Raw genomic sequence first — 17,728 nt, 5'->3', positions numbered from 1 at the left:
ATATAAGTATAAGTATCAAAACGCTCAATCCACAGAGAAATGCACACAGCCCATATTCAGAAACTGTCTTTCAACAAGCTGTCAGGGCTGTACGGTTGTGATGTCACAACTATACCATATATACAGTAGGTAGACAGTGCTGCTTCAGGACTTTTACAGTCCCAGACTGCAATGACAGCGCAGAAATGCTGGGACCTTAAAGAACCCGAAGATCCAGAAACACTGACAAAACAAACTGAGCTTTTTTGGAAGGGGGTCTTAAAGAGAGAGGTGCTTAAACAGAGCGTTTCAGACAGAGGGTGAATAACTGTATATTCAAACAGTATGAGAAAAAAACTTGTTTTTTTTAACATTAAAGCATGAAAAAGTGTTAAAGTATAAACTTGAAACTATCCTCAAGAGAATAATGATGACCTGTACAAATGAGAATATTCACAGTCTTAAAGTAGAAACTGAAAATATAAGTTTGAACCAGAAAATGTGCATAATATGGGACCTATAAGTAGATTTTTATGTTAATACTTTTGTATTTTTGCTTTGTAACAGAGTATTTTTTACACAGTAGTGTTGCTACTTTACTTTAGTAAAATATCTGAACTTCTTCCACCACAGTTTCACTTGTTTCCAGTCTCTCTCTTTGATCCAGCAGACCACATCCCTTCGCAGCCAGACTCAACACACTTTAATTTCACTTTAGCCACACTGTGTCTGTCTGCTTGCGTCTGCAACTCTTTGTTATCGCAATCTCGGTCTGTGCTTGTGATTCCATTGAGAGGCATGAGACCAGAAGCGACACAAGTCTGAGAAACAGTCCTGTGTTGACTCAACTTCCCCCACCACTCCACTTCCGGCTCAGCCAGCCTTTCTAGCCAAGTCCGTCCACACCGGCAAGCCTCTATAAATCAGAACAGAGCACACCGGCTCAAAACACACATGATAAAACTCGTTTGTGATTCTTGAAAGGCAGCAAAAGAGATTTGAGCATAAAGAATGCACTTGTTGGGTGTGAATGCTTGTGTGAGGAGAGGGGAGTTCAGGAAACGGGGGTTTAAATGCCTATAGAGTTCACAGGTCGTCCAACTTGATCTTTTTGGCTGAGAGGAAATGGTCCTCATTCCAACCACATTCCAACATGAATGTTTTTCACTTGATGAAGCACCCTCTTTCAAAATAGTAATTTGCATGTTAGGGAATTAGATTACACTAGTTAGAAAAAGACGCCTTTTGCAAAAAAAAAGTGTAAAAATAAAACATCATGTAATGATCCCATGTACGTCATGCAGTTTGTCTCAGTAAAAATACCACATCCAGACAAAAACTGTGCTCCAAACTGAATGGAAATTCCAACAAAGTACAGTTTCTCCCGGCAAGTGACTCAGTCACTGGTGCTGTTGAACGTCTTCCACCCAGAGCCTCTGGGTGTGTCTCACTGTGACCTCATCTTCCCAGAAAATCCTCAAGAAACCTCAGCTGCACAATCACTCACATGATGCAGCCTCCATACAACAACAAACCCGGTCAGTTTTACAGAAAACATCTCACTTTGTTTATTACATCAACAGCACTGATGGTGGTGCTTCAGCCTGTTCATTCAACCAGAGCATCAGTGTGTGTGTGTGTGTGTGTGTGTGTGTGTGTGCGCAGACTAGCATCCTGTTTATACAGCCTAGTTACTGCTGACAACTTGTACAAACCAAACTTTCAGTCTGAACCTTATTGTTCTTTCCATTCAAATCCTTGTGACTCATTCTCACTCAAGTACACATATCTTTCAGTAACCTGTCTGTTACTGTTAGTCTTCACAAGAACAGCAGTAATGAACAGAAGTGCTAAACATCACACCGAAAATAAACTGCTGTGTCCACTAGTGAGGTGGAATTATAGAATCATGAAAAGAGGCTTTGTGTTCATGCACAAGACAATAGCTCCCACATGGCAGCAGGACGTTTAAACCAGACACAGCACATTCAGTGGGTCATCCGGCACGCTGTCCACAAGTTAACAGATCAATACCAGAAAGCACACAGTTCCCTAAAGCAAACATATATTGTAGGACTCAAAGCAAACACTGATATGCATAACAGGGCACCTGACAGGCAGACTATCTGTGTGAGTGGGGTGAGTTTCAGAGTGTGAATCGTACCTCTGCTTCCCTGAGGACTGACGGGCTGTGACGGGTCTGCTGGGAGCTTTGTGTCCTGCACAACACAGTGGATGGAAAAAGTCCTTGGTTAGTGACAGAGGTCCTTAAGGGAGTCTGCGCTCTTGCTTCTGGTGGAGGGGCCACTCTCTGACTGAAAATGCTTGTTCTCTCTGCGTGGCGGAGCTTAGTCCATGTGGCTGGATGGGAAATGGGAAATGAACTTTCTGGGCAAAGAGCCAAGAACAGAGTGGGTTTTAAAGACACAGCAGTTGCAGTGCTATATAAGGTTTGAAGGTTTAGTCACATTTTACACTGTGTGAGTTACAAATAAAGGCATTTTCATCCGCGGTATACCCATGTCAAACAGCAATAGCCTTTACTGTAGTGCATTAGAAAAGTTATGAGTATTGTTATGGGAAAAGTCTGTCAACAAAGATTAGACACCACACAAGTTTTGGCTTTTCTCAAAGCATTTTCTGCAGAAAAGGACTGTGCTATAACACACACAAACACAGGCTGTTCGAGAGACAGACCCAGAGCTGAGGGCAGTTTGCATCTTATACAAAACAGGAATACATAATCAGCATTTAAATCGGTGACGTACAAGGTAAAGCACTATCATTAGTCACATTCATATAATAGGATTTCTCAGTAGCATATGAACAGGCAATAACCTTCGTCACACTTGTATCACAGGATAAGGGAAGTATCTCACAAGATACACAGAGCTGAACATTGTATGCTCAGATAAAGAACTTCTGCGTCACGAGGGGATACAGAATGTGTTTTGTCCTGTGTTTTAAAACCCAAAACATGTAAATTGTAATTTCCGTCACATTTAAAAAAAAAACACAAATAAGCTTACTCAGAAAATATCAGCTTCTCTATTAATTTACTTTGAAATTGGGATCTTGTCAGAAATTATCATCTTTTCTTTAACAAAAGAAAACAGCTGACTGTTGTAAACTGCTTGGATTCAAAGAGTAGTGCATAACAAACAAACATATTTTAGAGAAGAAAAAACATAGAAACCCGGCCTAGGTGGGGAAAGAAAATGTCACAGAAAACACCCAGGATTCACTTGTTACTCGTGGTTAGCCCCTTTTTTTCTTAAAACCTTTAGTAAAGTAAATGCTAGAGCTTGTAACTAATATAATGGTGCAGTCAGTGAGAGTGCATTTTATTTTATCATAGTGGAGGTGAGGGTGAGTTTCCCAAGCCTTCAAGTTTGGAAACATCAGGTGCTCAGAGAAAAACTGAGTATTTTCCCATGTTTTATATGTATTATCAATCATTTGCTATGCTGAAAACAAGTATAATGTGGAAAACAACAAAAACAAGTGAAATCTAGAAATATTGTACTACTTTCCAAAATGTTCTGACTCAATGACGTAATAAAAAAAACACAAAACAAAACAAAACAAAAAACGAAAAAAACAAAAACTAAATGGCTGTTCCATTATTCAAACATCTCATTATTTTTCAATAACAATTATTCATAATTGCAGAGTCATAATCTTTCTCTTAAGCACTTAAAAGCTTAAATTTCTCTTTAAATTTCAGTTGTATTTTTTTGAGTCTTTAGATAATGAAAACCTATCATCTCATGATTGTTAAAAAGCTAAATTTATGGAGTAAAAGAGAGGAAAGCTCTCGATCTACCGGTCAATCTTCGTTCCTACCTTTACCTATGGTCATGAAAGCTGGGTCATGACCAAAAGAACGACGAAAGAACGTCGCGGGTACAAGTGGACCGAAATGGGTTTTCTCAGGAGGGTGGCTGGAGTCTCCCTCAGAGATAGGGTGAGAAGTTCAGCCATCCGTGAGGAACTCGGAGTAGAGCCGCTGCTCCTTTGCGTTGAAAGGAGCCAGTTGAGGTGGTTCGGGCATCTACTAAGGATGCCCCCTGGGCGCCTCCCTAGGGAGGTATTTAAAGGCACGTCCAGCTGGGAGGAGGCCTCGGGGAAGACCCAGGACTAGGTGGAGAGATTATATTTCCACGCTGTCCTGGGAACGCCTCGGGATCCCCCAGTTAGAGCTGGTTAATGTGGCCCGGGAAAGGGAAGTTTGGGGTCCCCTGCTAAAGCTGCTGCCCTGTGACCCGACCCCAAATACGCGGTCGATGTTGAGTAATGAGTGAGAGTGATTCTAGCTATAAGATACATTTTCTTTGAATACCTTTGATTTTTTCTTCATAACATGCTCGTTTTATTTCCGGTTTGGTTAGGTTATTCATTAGGATTATCTTAGCAGGTAAAAGTGAAGTAACTCTGTATACTTTCAGTATTATTACAGGGAGAGCCAATAGTTCAGTCCTCTGTTTGATCCTTTGTCTAGCAAATAGCTAATTAAATAGATAAAACCAGTGGCAAATAGTTGAATTATCATTATAATTTAGAAAATAATAAGTCATTGAATAATCTATTTCTAGATACCATTGGTTTCTTATTTCTTCTTATTTTATAAAATCTCATGGTTCAAGGAGATGCCCCCCCCCCCCCCCCCCCACACACACACACACACACACATACACAGACGAGGGATGATAGAGAGAAAGAAAAGAGAAATGAAATCAACACAGAAATACAATATGGTCCTTGTCGTCCCAAGGCACCTGCTTCCACAATGTATGCCACGGGCCCCCTTTAATAAAAAGCGTTTATAACCCACTTAATGAACGGATTAGACCCGTTTGGATGTATTCAAACCTGGCAGTGGGCCAACTCTGCCTGCTAGCTCAACTGTCCTACAGACTCGAACTGTGAGACAACGTTTTTACAAAGCTTTACTACTAATCAGACCCAAACTGAAAAGAGAGCAGCTGATCAAACTGCTGACCGGCCCTTGCACAGACTCTGCTGTACGTCAACAACAAGTGGACGCTAACCACTTGGAGAGGGGAGGGACTCGAACCCTCATGTTCTGGTACCACAAACAGAAAACAACTCACCGAAGAATTTAAGACTTTTCCACGGGTTCGTGGACCTTGGCAGTGAGAGGGCACGCCGGTTGCTGGATGTTGGGCCTCCCACGTCTCAGCTGAATTTGTGGCGGAGTTGAAGTAGGAGCTTCACTCCACTGTGCACAGATTTCACCGTCAGTCCTATCCCGTCCACGCCTCTCACTTCTCAAGGTCCCATCTGGGTCGCCAAAATTGTTACGGGAAAAGTCTGAAAACAAAGATTAGGCACCACACAAATTTGGGCTTTTCTCCGTGGTTTTAATCTCAGCATTTTCTGCAGAAAAGAGCTGTGCTCAAACGCACACAAACACAGGCTACATCACGAGGGTATACAGAATGTGTTTTGTGTTTTAAACCCAAAACGTGTAATTTGAAATTTTCGTCACAGTATACTTTAACTTTTTTTGTTTGATTAAAAAAATATTTACATATAGCCTACTTTAAAAAGAGTACTTAAAAATAGATGCCAGAGAAGTTCAACTTTAATGTGCTTAAATAAATGTACTAAATCTGCAATACTAAAGTTGTATATCAGTGTACTTTATCTACTTTACTTGACTTTATTTATTTAAGTGTCTACTATAATTTATATAGTAATTTACATACTTATAGTGGTAAGTTTTTTACTTTAAAAAAGTTACATTAACCGAAGCACCAATAACGTAGTTAGAGAACCCAGAGTTTATTAAAAGAGTGTTTTGAAAGACTTACCTGCTGGCCCCGGTACCAGCTCCTCTCATAGTAAAGTCCATTCAAGTGGATTAGAAAAAGGAAGGAGCCCATTGATGCTTCGGTTAATGTGTAAGGACTGTTATCATGCTACTGCAGAGGTTTGGTGTTATTTTGAGCAGTATTAGTGGTTATAAAAGCTGTTTTAATGCGTTCACTGTGCTGCCCCAAGCTAATCAGTGTTGTAAGCCACATTTGGCTGTCAGTGACTATCTGGGATTTCTCTGTTAATAGTTGTTACACGGAAAAATTTGTCTCGGTGGCTTATTTGATGAGTGTATTTACCGGAAAAAAACCTTGGGATGATTTTACGCCGGAATTTCACTTTAAGTATACTTAAAAAAGCCCACTTTAATATAAATTTATTCTAAGCTGTATTTCATCGTACTTAAAAAACGAAACAAAATTGCAAGTACTTATGTAAGGTAGTTTACTTTTGAGAAGTATAACCGTTTTCAAGTACTTTTCAATACACTAGTTAATTAGTATGCTTTATTATCATAATTGTTGTTGTTGTCATTATTATTATTATTTATTATCATTATTATCATTATTATCAGTTCCTGTGTCACATGCTGTACAGCCTTTTTATAGAAAAACACAGTTTGGTATTATAATGTATTTTATAACAGCTTTGTCAGTTATAGTGATGGTCATCACCACGCACATAAAAAAGAATAATGCCACTGCTGTAACACAAGCGCTCATGATTTGTAAGTAACTGAGCTGGTGTCTCCCTCTACTGGTTAATTCAAAGAAGGCAACTGCAGCAGAAAGCCCGCTTACACATCTGCCTGCTGCTACTAAAAACTCTGCATCATACAGCTGAAAAAAAAACAAGTTTGCTTTATCATGAAAGATGATCTATTTCCCATGTACCTGTAAAACAATAATTCTCTGTGTTTTTACCAGTTTGAAAGCTATAAATAAGAACCAGCATCAACAGTGGTGCTGAGATTATATCTTAAACAAATGCCATGAATCATTCTGTGACTGTAACAATGAACCTTAGGTCTTCACAAATATCTTGATGTATTAGACTAAGACACAAAAGCTACACTTAAATAATCACCATGAATTATTCTCTAGCACACCGTCCAACATACCGTATATAATCATTATGAGAAACACGTAACATTGTGATTTTATAACACCTCATTATATACATAAGTGGTAAATGAAGCTGTGTTTGAACATGTTATCCAGCAGCTTGTTGCCAGGCTACACTGTGAAGGAAAGGGGGTTAGGAGAGGATGCATAAGCGATCAGGTCCAGCCTGTTAATCCATAGTGAAAAGGAAGCAGCAGAGGGGAAAATGATCTAATCACATATTGAGATGAAAACCACGGCTCTTCAAGTGGACTGCTGACTTAGCCTGTTGGCTGTGGCATGTGCAGTGCCTCTGTGTGATGCTGCGTACTGCTGGCTCATCTGATAAAGAGTCTGTGAGTCAAATGGTACAAAGTCATTAGCTATCAAATGGAGCGGTAGAGGTGACGTCATGTGTTTCCTGAAAGCAAACACTTGATGATTAAGAAGAAGAAGAAGAAGAAAAAGAAGAATTCCTTTATTAGTCCCGCAACGGGGAAATTTGATTTTTTCACTCATTATTGATATTCATGTTACACACACACACAGGCCCGAAATACACACATATGCACAGACAGGACCTATATACATGCAATTAAGGAGAGACGTTAGAGCGAGGGGGCTGCCAGTGACCAACGCCCCGAGCAGTTGGGGGTTCGGTGCCTTGCTCAACAGCACCTCGGTAGTGCCCAGGAGATGAATTGGCACCTCTCCAGCCACCAGTCCACGCTCCATTCAGGGTCCACACAGGGACTCGAACCGCCCCCATTATTATTAATATAAATGGACTCTTTTTGAGAAGTTTCACTCTTCTTCACATTTTTTTATAAGCAGTCTAAAGTCAGTGCTGTGTAATAAACCCGTTTCTGGTAATATCAGTGAAAAGATAACAGCCAAACATTACAGAACCAATTAATAAGGTGGAAATTTATTTTCTCAATTAGCTTTTACTGAGTGATGTCATCCTGGGATGTCCTTGGGAGATTTATTTTTCTCTGAGCTCCGTTAGTTAGTAAAAGGTGATGTCACATACTTCTGTGACAGCTGTTGGTTACTGTCAATCTGAACAGACCACACTTGTTAAACTAAATACTGTAATAATGTAACTTGGCTTGTTGCTTGTTTTGTCATGTATATTTAAGGTTATAGAAATACTTGATTTGAAGCCAAGTTTTCAGGACCTTATAGATAAACCTAACCCCTGAAATTGTATCGCCCGGTTGTCAAACCTCTCACCTTGCTGCAGTCGTACAGGTGTAATCCCGAACCCAGTGACATCACTGTTAGGTGTGGTTAAAGGTGGAACAGAGCACACGTCTGACCACACCGAACATCGAGACAGGCTTATAAACTAAAGAGGGTTTCTGCCAGTGGCATTTACAGGATATATTGACTGGAATGGCCAAGGTGGGACACAGAGCCAGAGTGGGGTGGCCATGGCAAAGCAAACCTGCACGAATGGCATGTGATATGTGTTATTAACTAATGCAGAGATTCATAAATGAGAAAGAAATCCTGTTAGCATACATTGTAATGTTTGTAGACCTGAATGATACAACCTAAAACAGCACTCACATGCAGTTACCAAACTATTCACTATGTTCTATTTCACTTTAACCTAACACAGTCATCGAGAAGCCTTGATTATTTTAATCAGTAATTATGTTCAGGATAGGTTATACATTTGATCCGTTTCCAGTTGAGTAAAGCCCCGATCACGTATCACTCATCACATATCTTTTAGCTTTGATACATCATCTGCAGGAGCGCTCACAGCCTGTTGAAGCTGTATAACCCAGTTTATGTACGTCTACAGCTGCTTTTATCTAATCAAACAGTCATAATGTGCAAATAATAACTTTATATCCATGGTAATAGTCAAGGTGTGTTTTTGTGGCTAAAGGTGTCTATTAAAAATATTGTAACGGACTGTGGTAACAAGTCACTGCTCAGAATGAAACATTGAGATTTCCTACAGGCCAGTGGAGAAAACATGTTGTGTTTGAGATGCTGTGAAGCCTGTCTGCATGCCAACTTCCTATGAACGTGAGCCGCGGGAGAATAACTGTAGTTGGCTAAAAGCTAAGCTAATGCTAACTGCTGGTTGGCTTCTGGTCGGGCTAACAAGCTTGTAATGTGTAGTTCGTCTTCTTTTAACTGCTTCTCATTGCTAAATAAAGTTTTCACACACTCAGCAGAGAAGTCGACATGACTTAAACAATAAATGACCATAACTCTCAAAGGATACATGTTATCTTTTCATTGCTGTGATGATCGGAGTCCTGAGGATGTAAGCGTCAGGTTCAAGGATGCCGGCAACGGCGGTGGTGATATTTGCTGACATTTGCTGACATTTCTTACGGCCACAGTCCTACCGTTATTTTTTTAGTTGGAAATTACAAACTGGTCCTATGTCAGCAGATTAACTGTCATCATTGATTGAGCAGTGTTTGTCCCGGCCATGTGTTGATGAACTTCACCAACAACCTATCAGATCTGGAGTGGCCAATGAGATTTCAGGGCCACCCCCTAAAATTGCCATTGGTTTCAGCCTGGTCTTACTATTTATACCTGAAATATGGATTCTTTGGCAACTTGAGGCCAGTGGAAACAAGTTCTGAACATTAACGTATGACCTTTGAAGCTGATATAGTGAAATTGTTATTTATACATCTAGCAAATACAGAGCGACATCATCATTCGTTCACTCTCTTTTAGCTCTGTTTTTGGCCTCCACCAACAAAATAAAAGGAATTATCTGACCTTTCACTGCTAAATTGTGCAATATGTTCACCAGCTGTGTGGTAACTGTGTAGGTAGGTAGGTAGGTAGGTATCTCACAATGTGGTTTTAAAAGGTTTCCCCCTTAAAAACAGCTGCCTGCTGCAGTGAGACTGAACCACAACAGTAAAGTTGCAGCTGGACAGTTAAACAACCAGCAGCAGTTCCCTATAAAGCCCCATAAAGCTGAAAAAGAGCTGCAGATTCGGGTTATAATTCTTTGTAAGTTCGTCCCTCACATTGTCACATTGTTTTCACATTCTCATTTCATACATTATTATCGAAATATATATGCGTTTTCTCATTTTTTTTTATAGGAATTTGTGTGTATTTTGCAGGGGATTATTTGCCTATAAGTAATATAGCCGCAGGTTGTAAGTAAATACACTTTGCTTTAATTGCAGGTAAAAATGCAGGTACCCCCCCCCCCCCCTTTTTTTTTTTTTTAAAACCTGGATTCCCCTCTTCAATGGACACAAAATACAAAAAAACATTTTGTACATTCAGATTGTGACTCTAAACCTTAACTGGTAATAGGCTGCAGCTCCTGGGTGTACAGCCACTGATCGGACGTGTATGGATGGATGTGATGAGGATGTTACATCACTTGCAGTGCAGCCAGACGCCAGCAGCAGCATCCAGCTCGGAGGTAACGCGGCGCACAAACCCAGCTGGCCATATTGTGCAACACCACCACCACCACCACCACCTCTCCGCAAATCGGCTGCGTCACACCTAAAAAAAAACCTTTAAAGCGGCTCTGGAGCAATAAAGTAACCACATCAGGAGAAACACGCTGTTTTCAAAACGCTACTCGACTGAGCTGGTAAGTGGTAAATCATGTTTTTTCTTTTTCTTTTTTTTTTACACTGGCGATGCATCGGTCCCATTATGTCGAAGCCCTGTTGTGTCCTCTCCTCTCTTTCTCGTGACCCATAAAGCGCCTCACATCGTTTAGTTTTTATTTTACTGCTGTATGCATGTGTTAAAAAAAATCATATTTTTTATCTGATTTCTTGAATTATTTCTTTAGCAGACTATAATCCATAATGCCTCTATTGTTTACCCCCTCAGGTTGGTGTTTTTTTCCGCGCAGGCAAAATGGTTAAACTGGGGAATAATTTCAGCGAGAAAAATAACGGGAAGGTGGTTTCTGAAGACGGATTTGACACCATCCCTCTCATAACGCCATTAGATGCCAGTCAGCTCCAGTTTCCTCCGCCGGATAAGGTAAGATGTCTTGTGTTTGATATTTTTTCATTGATTTGGCGAGACACAGTGAGAGGCTCTTTATTTTATGCATCTCAATTTCTCCAATTAGTCCAATTAAGATGGTGAAAATGAAGGAAAACACAATTTTTGTGTAACCTATGTTCATCCTTACAGATCCATTATTTAAATAGAGAAATCCAAATCATTTTACCCATCCTGTTTCTGTGAACTCATTTCTTCCTGAAGATAACTGCAACCTGTTTGGATCTTCTCTGGTTCACATGTGTGTCTGTGTGTCCGTGTGTCTGTTTCTACCAGGTGGTGGTGAAGACAAAGGCAGACTATGATTGTGAGAGCAAGAAGGGGAAGCTACGATCTCCTAAAATCGCAGAGTTCTCAATAAGCATTATCGAAGGCGTATCTGAGCGGCTCAAAGTAAGATTGATGTCGCTGTCCTTGTCTATGTTTCATACATCATCCCATTTCCAATATCTCTCACACTCCTACACATGCATATGACCTGGAGAGCAGACAGCTGTCTCCCTGCTGCTCAGGACATTTGTCTCCTCCGTCATGATATTCCCTCACCGATCCAAGTTATACTTGTTTGCTCAGGTCACCTTCATGTCCCGTGTCCTGTGCAGCCTGTCATCTTGTTGGACTATATAGGGAGACATAATGCACAATGATTCACTTAACCCCGCCCTGAAACTCTCATTATTCAGCTGCTGCCATGGCGATGGCCTCCAAATGGTAGCATCTCTCCCACCTCCTTCAACGCCCCCCCCCCCCATGCTAGCAGATGTTTGACACCATATAGACTGATTAAAACATATGAACATATAAGAGAAAAGATCAAAACACAATCCTGAGTGACTGAAGACGTATACTTTAACATTCATGTGTTCTGCCTGCAGACTGCGCAATACTCTTTCTCCCCTTTCCAAATCAACAGATGAAACTATCCTGTGGTGGTGGTGGTGGTGTGTAAAGCTTGCTTCAGTAAAACAGCTTTAATTCTGAAACATCTGAAAGGCAAGGAGGCACATCACTGTCTCAGAGATCACAGCTCGCATCCTCTGATCGGTGTTTTGAAATGCTGCAGGCAGCTCTTTCATCGCAGATAGTCCCTTTCATAATCTCCTGTTGCTTTGCTTCATTCGTGTGCTACTGTCTGCTTGTGCTGTGTAACTGCAGGATTCATACAGACAGATAAAAAAGAATATTATTTCATCCATATTAATAGGCTACATGTCACCAGTCTCATCAAGCCTTGGCCAAACATACTGGGTGTAAAAAGTACTTGGGTGCATGGAATCTTGCTCCAAATCAGAAAATCAACATTTGCATCATCGTTTTGATTCCTCTGCCGTTGCTGAAATAATCCAATTCCTCCACAATCTAAATAACATTTCAACTAAAAAAAATAGCTCGGCACACACCTTGGGGCTCAACATCTTTAGCGATAATGAGGCTATTTCTCCAACACCTTGTGGGATCCCCCTCCCATTTCTTAAAACACCAGTAGCAGTTACATAACTCCCCTGAGAGTTGAGAGCTAGGCTGTACAGATGGTCACACAAGCCATTTTCCCGTTGACTTATTATATGCAGACTGTCCTGTAATAGAAGGATATATATGTGTATATATATATATATATATATATATATATATATATATATATACTGTATACGTACTTGGTGTAAACCGCGCCTACACCAATGTGCAACTCTTTCATGGACAGTTTTCATTTCAGCACTGCAGCCTTGCACTGCTTTTTATTTTATTTTAAAGGTCATGTATTGTAAACAGTAAGATTTTTTTAAATTTATTATAAAGCAGGTCGAGGTGCTATATAAATACTGTGAAATTATCAAAATGAAGGTTACAATATTGCAACCCTATTAGCACAGGCAGAGCCCTCTACTGGACTCAATGGCTATTACTGTCCTCCAATAAAAGCATGCATTCACCCACCGAATTTCACATAGCCGGCCAATCAGGGCTAACCTGACCTTGCAGATGGATTGATTCTCATTTGCTCAGCATATCCATCTAGGAACTCTCGGTTGGAGATCTTTTGGGAAGGGGCAAAAATACTGGTTGTTGATTGGATAAAATCATCTGTGTATCACCAACGTTGAGGTGTCAAAAGTATTCAAGTTCATTACTCAGGTAGAAGTATAGATACTAGGGTTTAAAATACTTCTGTAGAAGTAGAAGTGTCAACTCAAGCTTTTTCAAAAAACTTCAAAAAATTCTTCAAGGTAGAAGGGTTGGCTGGTCTTCCTGTCTACCAACCTCCTCGCTGGTGCTTGGTTAGGACATTTCACTCCAGTTCTCTTGAGTCTCTGCCACGGACATCTTCGTACTAGGCTACATACTGTACATCTGTTCCATGCTGGAGTGTACGATTTGTGTCATGTGCAGATGAATGTGAATTGCGTACGACCAATAGGGCGTCAGAATGCTATATGTTGATACTTCTCATCCAACCAAAATCAACTTCACTCTATCCGGATGGCACGATTCATCTGGATAGGTTTTTTTTTTTGTGTGTGTTTTTTGAACGATGAACAGCCACGATGAAAACAAGTATAAATTAAATAGGCCTAGGAGGAGTAGGATGGGTATTGTTAATTTTTTAACGATACTACTACTTTTACCGATACTGCTCATTGATCCAGTACTTTAAAAGGTTCTACTTTGGTCTGTTTTTTTTTTTAGAGAAATAATTTAACAAATTGAGAATTGAATGAACAACTGCCTTATTTTCTTGTACCTTATAATGGACTAAACAAACTGTACAGTAATAAACATTTTTGAAAGCCAAATATCAGTATTTTTATAATGGGCTCTGACCATAGACTGCTGTATAAAAACTAGCATAATATACCGCTAGCATACCTGAACATACTTGAGGTGGATGGAGAAACAGGAGAGTTGTGAGGTCGGCTGTCAAAAACGGTTCATTTATCCGTCTGAATATTCTGCACTTTTAGATGTTTTGAGAGGCTGCTCGTGTCCCTTTACATGTAAAACCTTTGTTGCACTTATTAGCTTTACTATTTGCATCAGTTTTGGTGAAATGAAGCCTCACTTTAGAGTTTAATTCTCTCCACCATCTCTCTAACGCTGTGTGTGAGAGAGTGACAGACGGGCGGTGATTAAGTGAGAACCCACCCCGCCCCCTGCACAGGAGCACGGGGCTCTGACACAGACGCTGTTCAGGAGCAGAAACGATAACTACAGAATCTGTCGATACTACGGTATTTCAAAATCTTGAAAATTTAGAACCGGGTTTCGGTACACATCCCTAGTAACGAGGCTATTTTTAAAAAGTGTGGAGTAGAAAGTACAGATAACTGCGTGAAAATGTAACAAGTAAAAGTAAATAGTCATCTGAAAAATAATTACTCCAGTAAAGTATAGATACCCAAAATTTCTACTTAAGTAAGGTTGACACCTCTGTACGGGCTAAATCAACCAATCAGATAAATAAAGCATATGACAGCAATCGAAGCAAAGCTCAGAGAGTAAACAACATGTCGGTAAAAGATATTTGCCATTTGTGTAACGTGAATTTACGGATAAAAAGGCCAGATTTCAGGTGCCCGGTCCATATTCCAACATAAGCATCCAAGAAAAAAACCCATAAGTGAGCGGCTTGCTCGATAGCTGTGCTCATCTCATCCGCGGAAGCAGCCATGTTGTTTACACTGAACAGTCGCTTCTTGTTGCGTTGCACTTCGAGCTGCCTCAAAACCAACGCTGATTGGTTTGGTCGCTTGGGCAAACTTATCCAAATTTTCTCTGCCGCAAGTTACCAGACTGATCTATGAGTAAAATACAATGAACTCACGAGATCAGGATGGTCTCATGAGGCTAGATTATTCATTCATCATACATTAAAGCATGTAAACATGTTCTAGTAGAAAACCAAAATACATATAGTAACCTGAAAATGCCCACTATTTTCCTTTCATGAAGGCAAACATGGTAAACCTGTCCTCTAGTAGAGCTGTCACCTAAATTGGTCTGATGATGGAGCTGTTGTGTATCTTCTTTAGGTGACCTTGCTGGTGATCTGCGCCCTGGCCTTCCTGGTGTGTGTGGTATTCCTGGTCGTCTACAAGGTCTACCAGTACGAGCAGCCTTGCCCTGACAGCTTTGTTTACACGGTAAACACTTTTATTGTCACCTGGGCTACCAATGCTCTTTACTTTGTAAAGCGTTTTTTAGCATTGCTTTGAGTAGTGATACATAAATTAAGTTTATTATACAATCAATATTACGTATAGATAAACCATATGTGGATATCACAATAAAGCTAAGCATTTGCAGACCCATGTTCTTTTTCTTTCCAGAATTTACCAATAATCTGTTTCACAATAAAATAAATTCAACTTAGATTTACCCTTCACTTACCAACAAATCTATCCTTTCAATATCTCAGAATAATTTAATGTAATATTATTTTGTTTGTAGGCATGATCTACAATAGACTCATTTTCTATTTGAAGCATTTTAATATGTTGTTTTGTTGATAATGTTTTTTCTTTTTACTACTGTCACACGCTTACAGTTTTTGTTTTTTAATGATTCAGAATCTGTTTTTTTTTTCAAATCAACATACATCAAGACTCTAACTTTACGTTGAGTAATAACAAATGAAACAATGAATAAATAAGCAATAAAACACATCATTGATCAGTTGAATATACTCAAGGGCTTTGGAGCTACAGCCTTAGATAGTATGACTGTATGGCGGCTGTGTGATGGACCATATTGAGTGAAGAGTGAGTTTGCTGACTTTATGAATGTTTTCCACTTGAGCTTTAGTTGAATGCTCAACAGTAGCATCAAGGTCATCCCTATGTTCCCAGGGTCCAGTGTTCCTGATAGAAATGATCATTGTAAGAGATTGGTAAGGAAGGTTTGCAATTCAAATTGGAACAGAACCAGGGAGATGGAAGTTTCAATATACAGTATAAGAGGTAAAAATCTGTTAATTCCACTGTGGAGATATAACGTTAAAGAAAAAAAACAGCGATTTTGACTGCAAAGTTGTGAGTGTAGGATTCAAGGAATATAACAGTATAATCAGTAGGCAAAATGCTGTAGGTGACTTAGAGAAACATAAATTGCATACAAAAAACCCTTTGAAAGATCTCGTTAATGAGTCATATTAAGAAGTTACATAATCTTGCTATGAATCCATTTTCACAGCCAACAGTATGGCAGTCAATGCACCGTAGCTTGTATTGAGTTGTTTTTCTGGTCTGTTTTCCATTTCAATCATGATTTTCTGCTTTGGTATAAAGTGCAGCACAGCTTTGTTTATGTCAGTCATCGAGCCTTTATTTCTCACTCACTGTGAGTCAGTTAATTTCTCAGAAAATCATTATACTTGAATGAGTCGTAATAATTTGTTTTTCTTTTCATATTATCTTGTCCCTTTATGTTTAATCTTGTTCCCTCTCTCTTTGGAGCAGCAAGGTCGCTGCATGCCGGCTGGGATGTATGGAAACTTCCCCCCTCAGGGCCCTGGGGGCCGCGGGCGCCTCTTTACGCTCATCAACCACTACAACATAGCCAAACAGACCATCACCCGGTCAGTATCACCATGGATGACCATCATGTCTGAGGAAAAGGTCACCCAGCAGGAGACGGAGACTGCCCAGAAACTGGCTTAACCAACCTGGGATCGGGAGGTGGCCTCACCTGCTGCAGAATTAAATAAATATAACGGTTGTGCCATTCAAGCAAACCTCAGAGTCCCATGGTTTTTCTGTGGGACTTAAAAAAATCAACTTCTCTCATCTGAGGTGCTCTGCTGCCATGTTGATATACTGTAGTTTGGTCAGCTGTTGTGTATTGTAGCAGGAAATCTGTTTTCAGCAAAGTGAGCTATACCGTTGGATGGATTCATGGTTTGTTTGAATCGCACATGTTATTTATTTACACTTCAAAACAGAGTGGCAAACGGTAGAAATAAGCCACAGAAATACAAACACAGACACACACACTCACTGTCTTTGTACATAACACATATGTAACATCACTTAAGTACTCACATTGTGAAACGACTGTGAACCTTCTTGTGTCTGCGTCGCTTGTTTTAAACGCACACGCACACACAACTCTAAAAAAAACAATCTGTTTTCTTTTCAAATACATCAAGTACTGATAGCGCATGTCAGAGTGGTACATTTGTCACGAAGTGACAAAGTTTGCAGCATATTTGCCACTGAGGTCATCTTCATCTAAATGTTTTCCTGTCATGATATAATAAATGAGGTCGACCTGGAGGAAAACCTTTTAACCAGCGAAAAAAACCCTATTTAATCATGTTGTTTTGACGCGGCCCATACTGCTCTCTGCATATAGTGCTGTTAAGGAGTTTTTAGTATTTGATGTCTTTTTAACCAGCATTAATGATTGTCTCCATTCATTTGAAATCTTTGTGAACACCACATGCTTTTCTTTGCTGGCCACTTTATGGTTACTTTTCATAGCATACATTTTATGCTACTGTATTGAATGTTTTTTGCATTGCTAGACTTAGGCTGATGTAGTGGAACAATCGGACAGTAGTCGCTTGTCCTGTTGCTCTCTTCTGTATTTGTCATTTAACTTAGAACTGTCACAAATTATGTACCTTTTTCAAACAATGTAAGGATTACCATTGAAGTGCATTTGCTACATAAAAATGTTGAATGAAAAACTGAAATAAAGTGCCCACATTTCACACCAACGTCCAAGTGGGATGCATATATGAATAAGAACGTTTTCATGAACTATTTTAATAA

The 17,728-nt window shown here is 39.8% G+C and overlaps 1 protein-coding gene across 1 annotated transcript; it reads left to right on the top strand.

Moving 5' to 3' along the window:
• Positions 1–10,393: 10,393 nt before the first annotated feature.
• On the top strand, positions 10,394–17,653 carry LOC310965314 (neuronal vesicle trafficking-associated protein 1-like). Its single transcript, XM_083938833.1, has 5 exons — positions 10,394–10,530; positions 10,779–10,934; positions 11,235–11,351; positions 14,987–15,097; positions 16,412–17,653. The coding sequence occupies exons 2-5, from the start codon at positions 10,806–10,808 to the stop codon at positions 16,610–16,612; spliced, it is 558 nt and encodes a 185-aa protein (XP_083794959.1). The 5' UTR covers positions 10,394–10,530; positions 10,779–10,805; the 3' UTR covers positions 16,613–17,653.
• Positions 17,654–17,728: the final 75 nt, after the last annotated feature.

Source organism: Echiichthys vipera (genome assembly GCF_963691815.1).
Source record: "Echiichthys vipera genome assembly, chromosome: X".
In the NCBI taxonomy this organism is placed as follows: Eukaryota; Metazoa; Chordata; class Actinopteri; order Perciformes; family Trachinidae; genus Echiichthys; species Echiichthys vipera.
Note: the sequence above shows the minus strand (reverse complement) of the source record. Positions and strands in the feature narration are given on the sequence as shown.

Coding starts and splice junctions, on each gene's coding strand:
- LOC310965314 (XM_083938833.1), top strand. CDS start 10,806: ATGGTTAAACTGGGGAATAATTTCAGCGAGAAAAATAACGGGAAGGTG. Junction 10,935..11,234: donor AGTTTCCTCCGCCGGATAAG/GTAAGATGTCTT, acceptor TGTTTCTACCAG/GTGGTGGTGAAGACAAAGGC. Junction 11,352..14,986: donor GCGTATCTGAGCGGCTCAAA/GTAAGATTGATG, acceptor TATCTTCTTTAG/GTGACCTTGCTGGTGATCTG.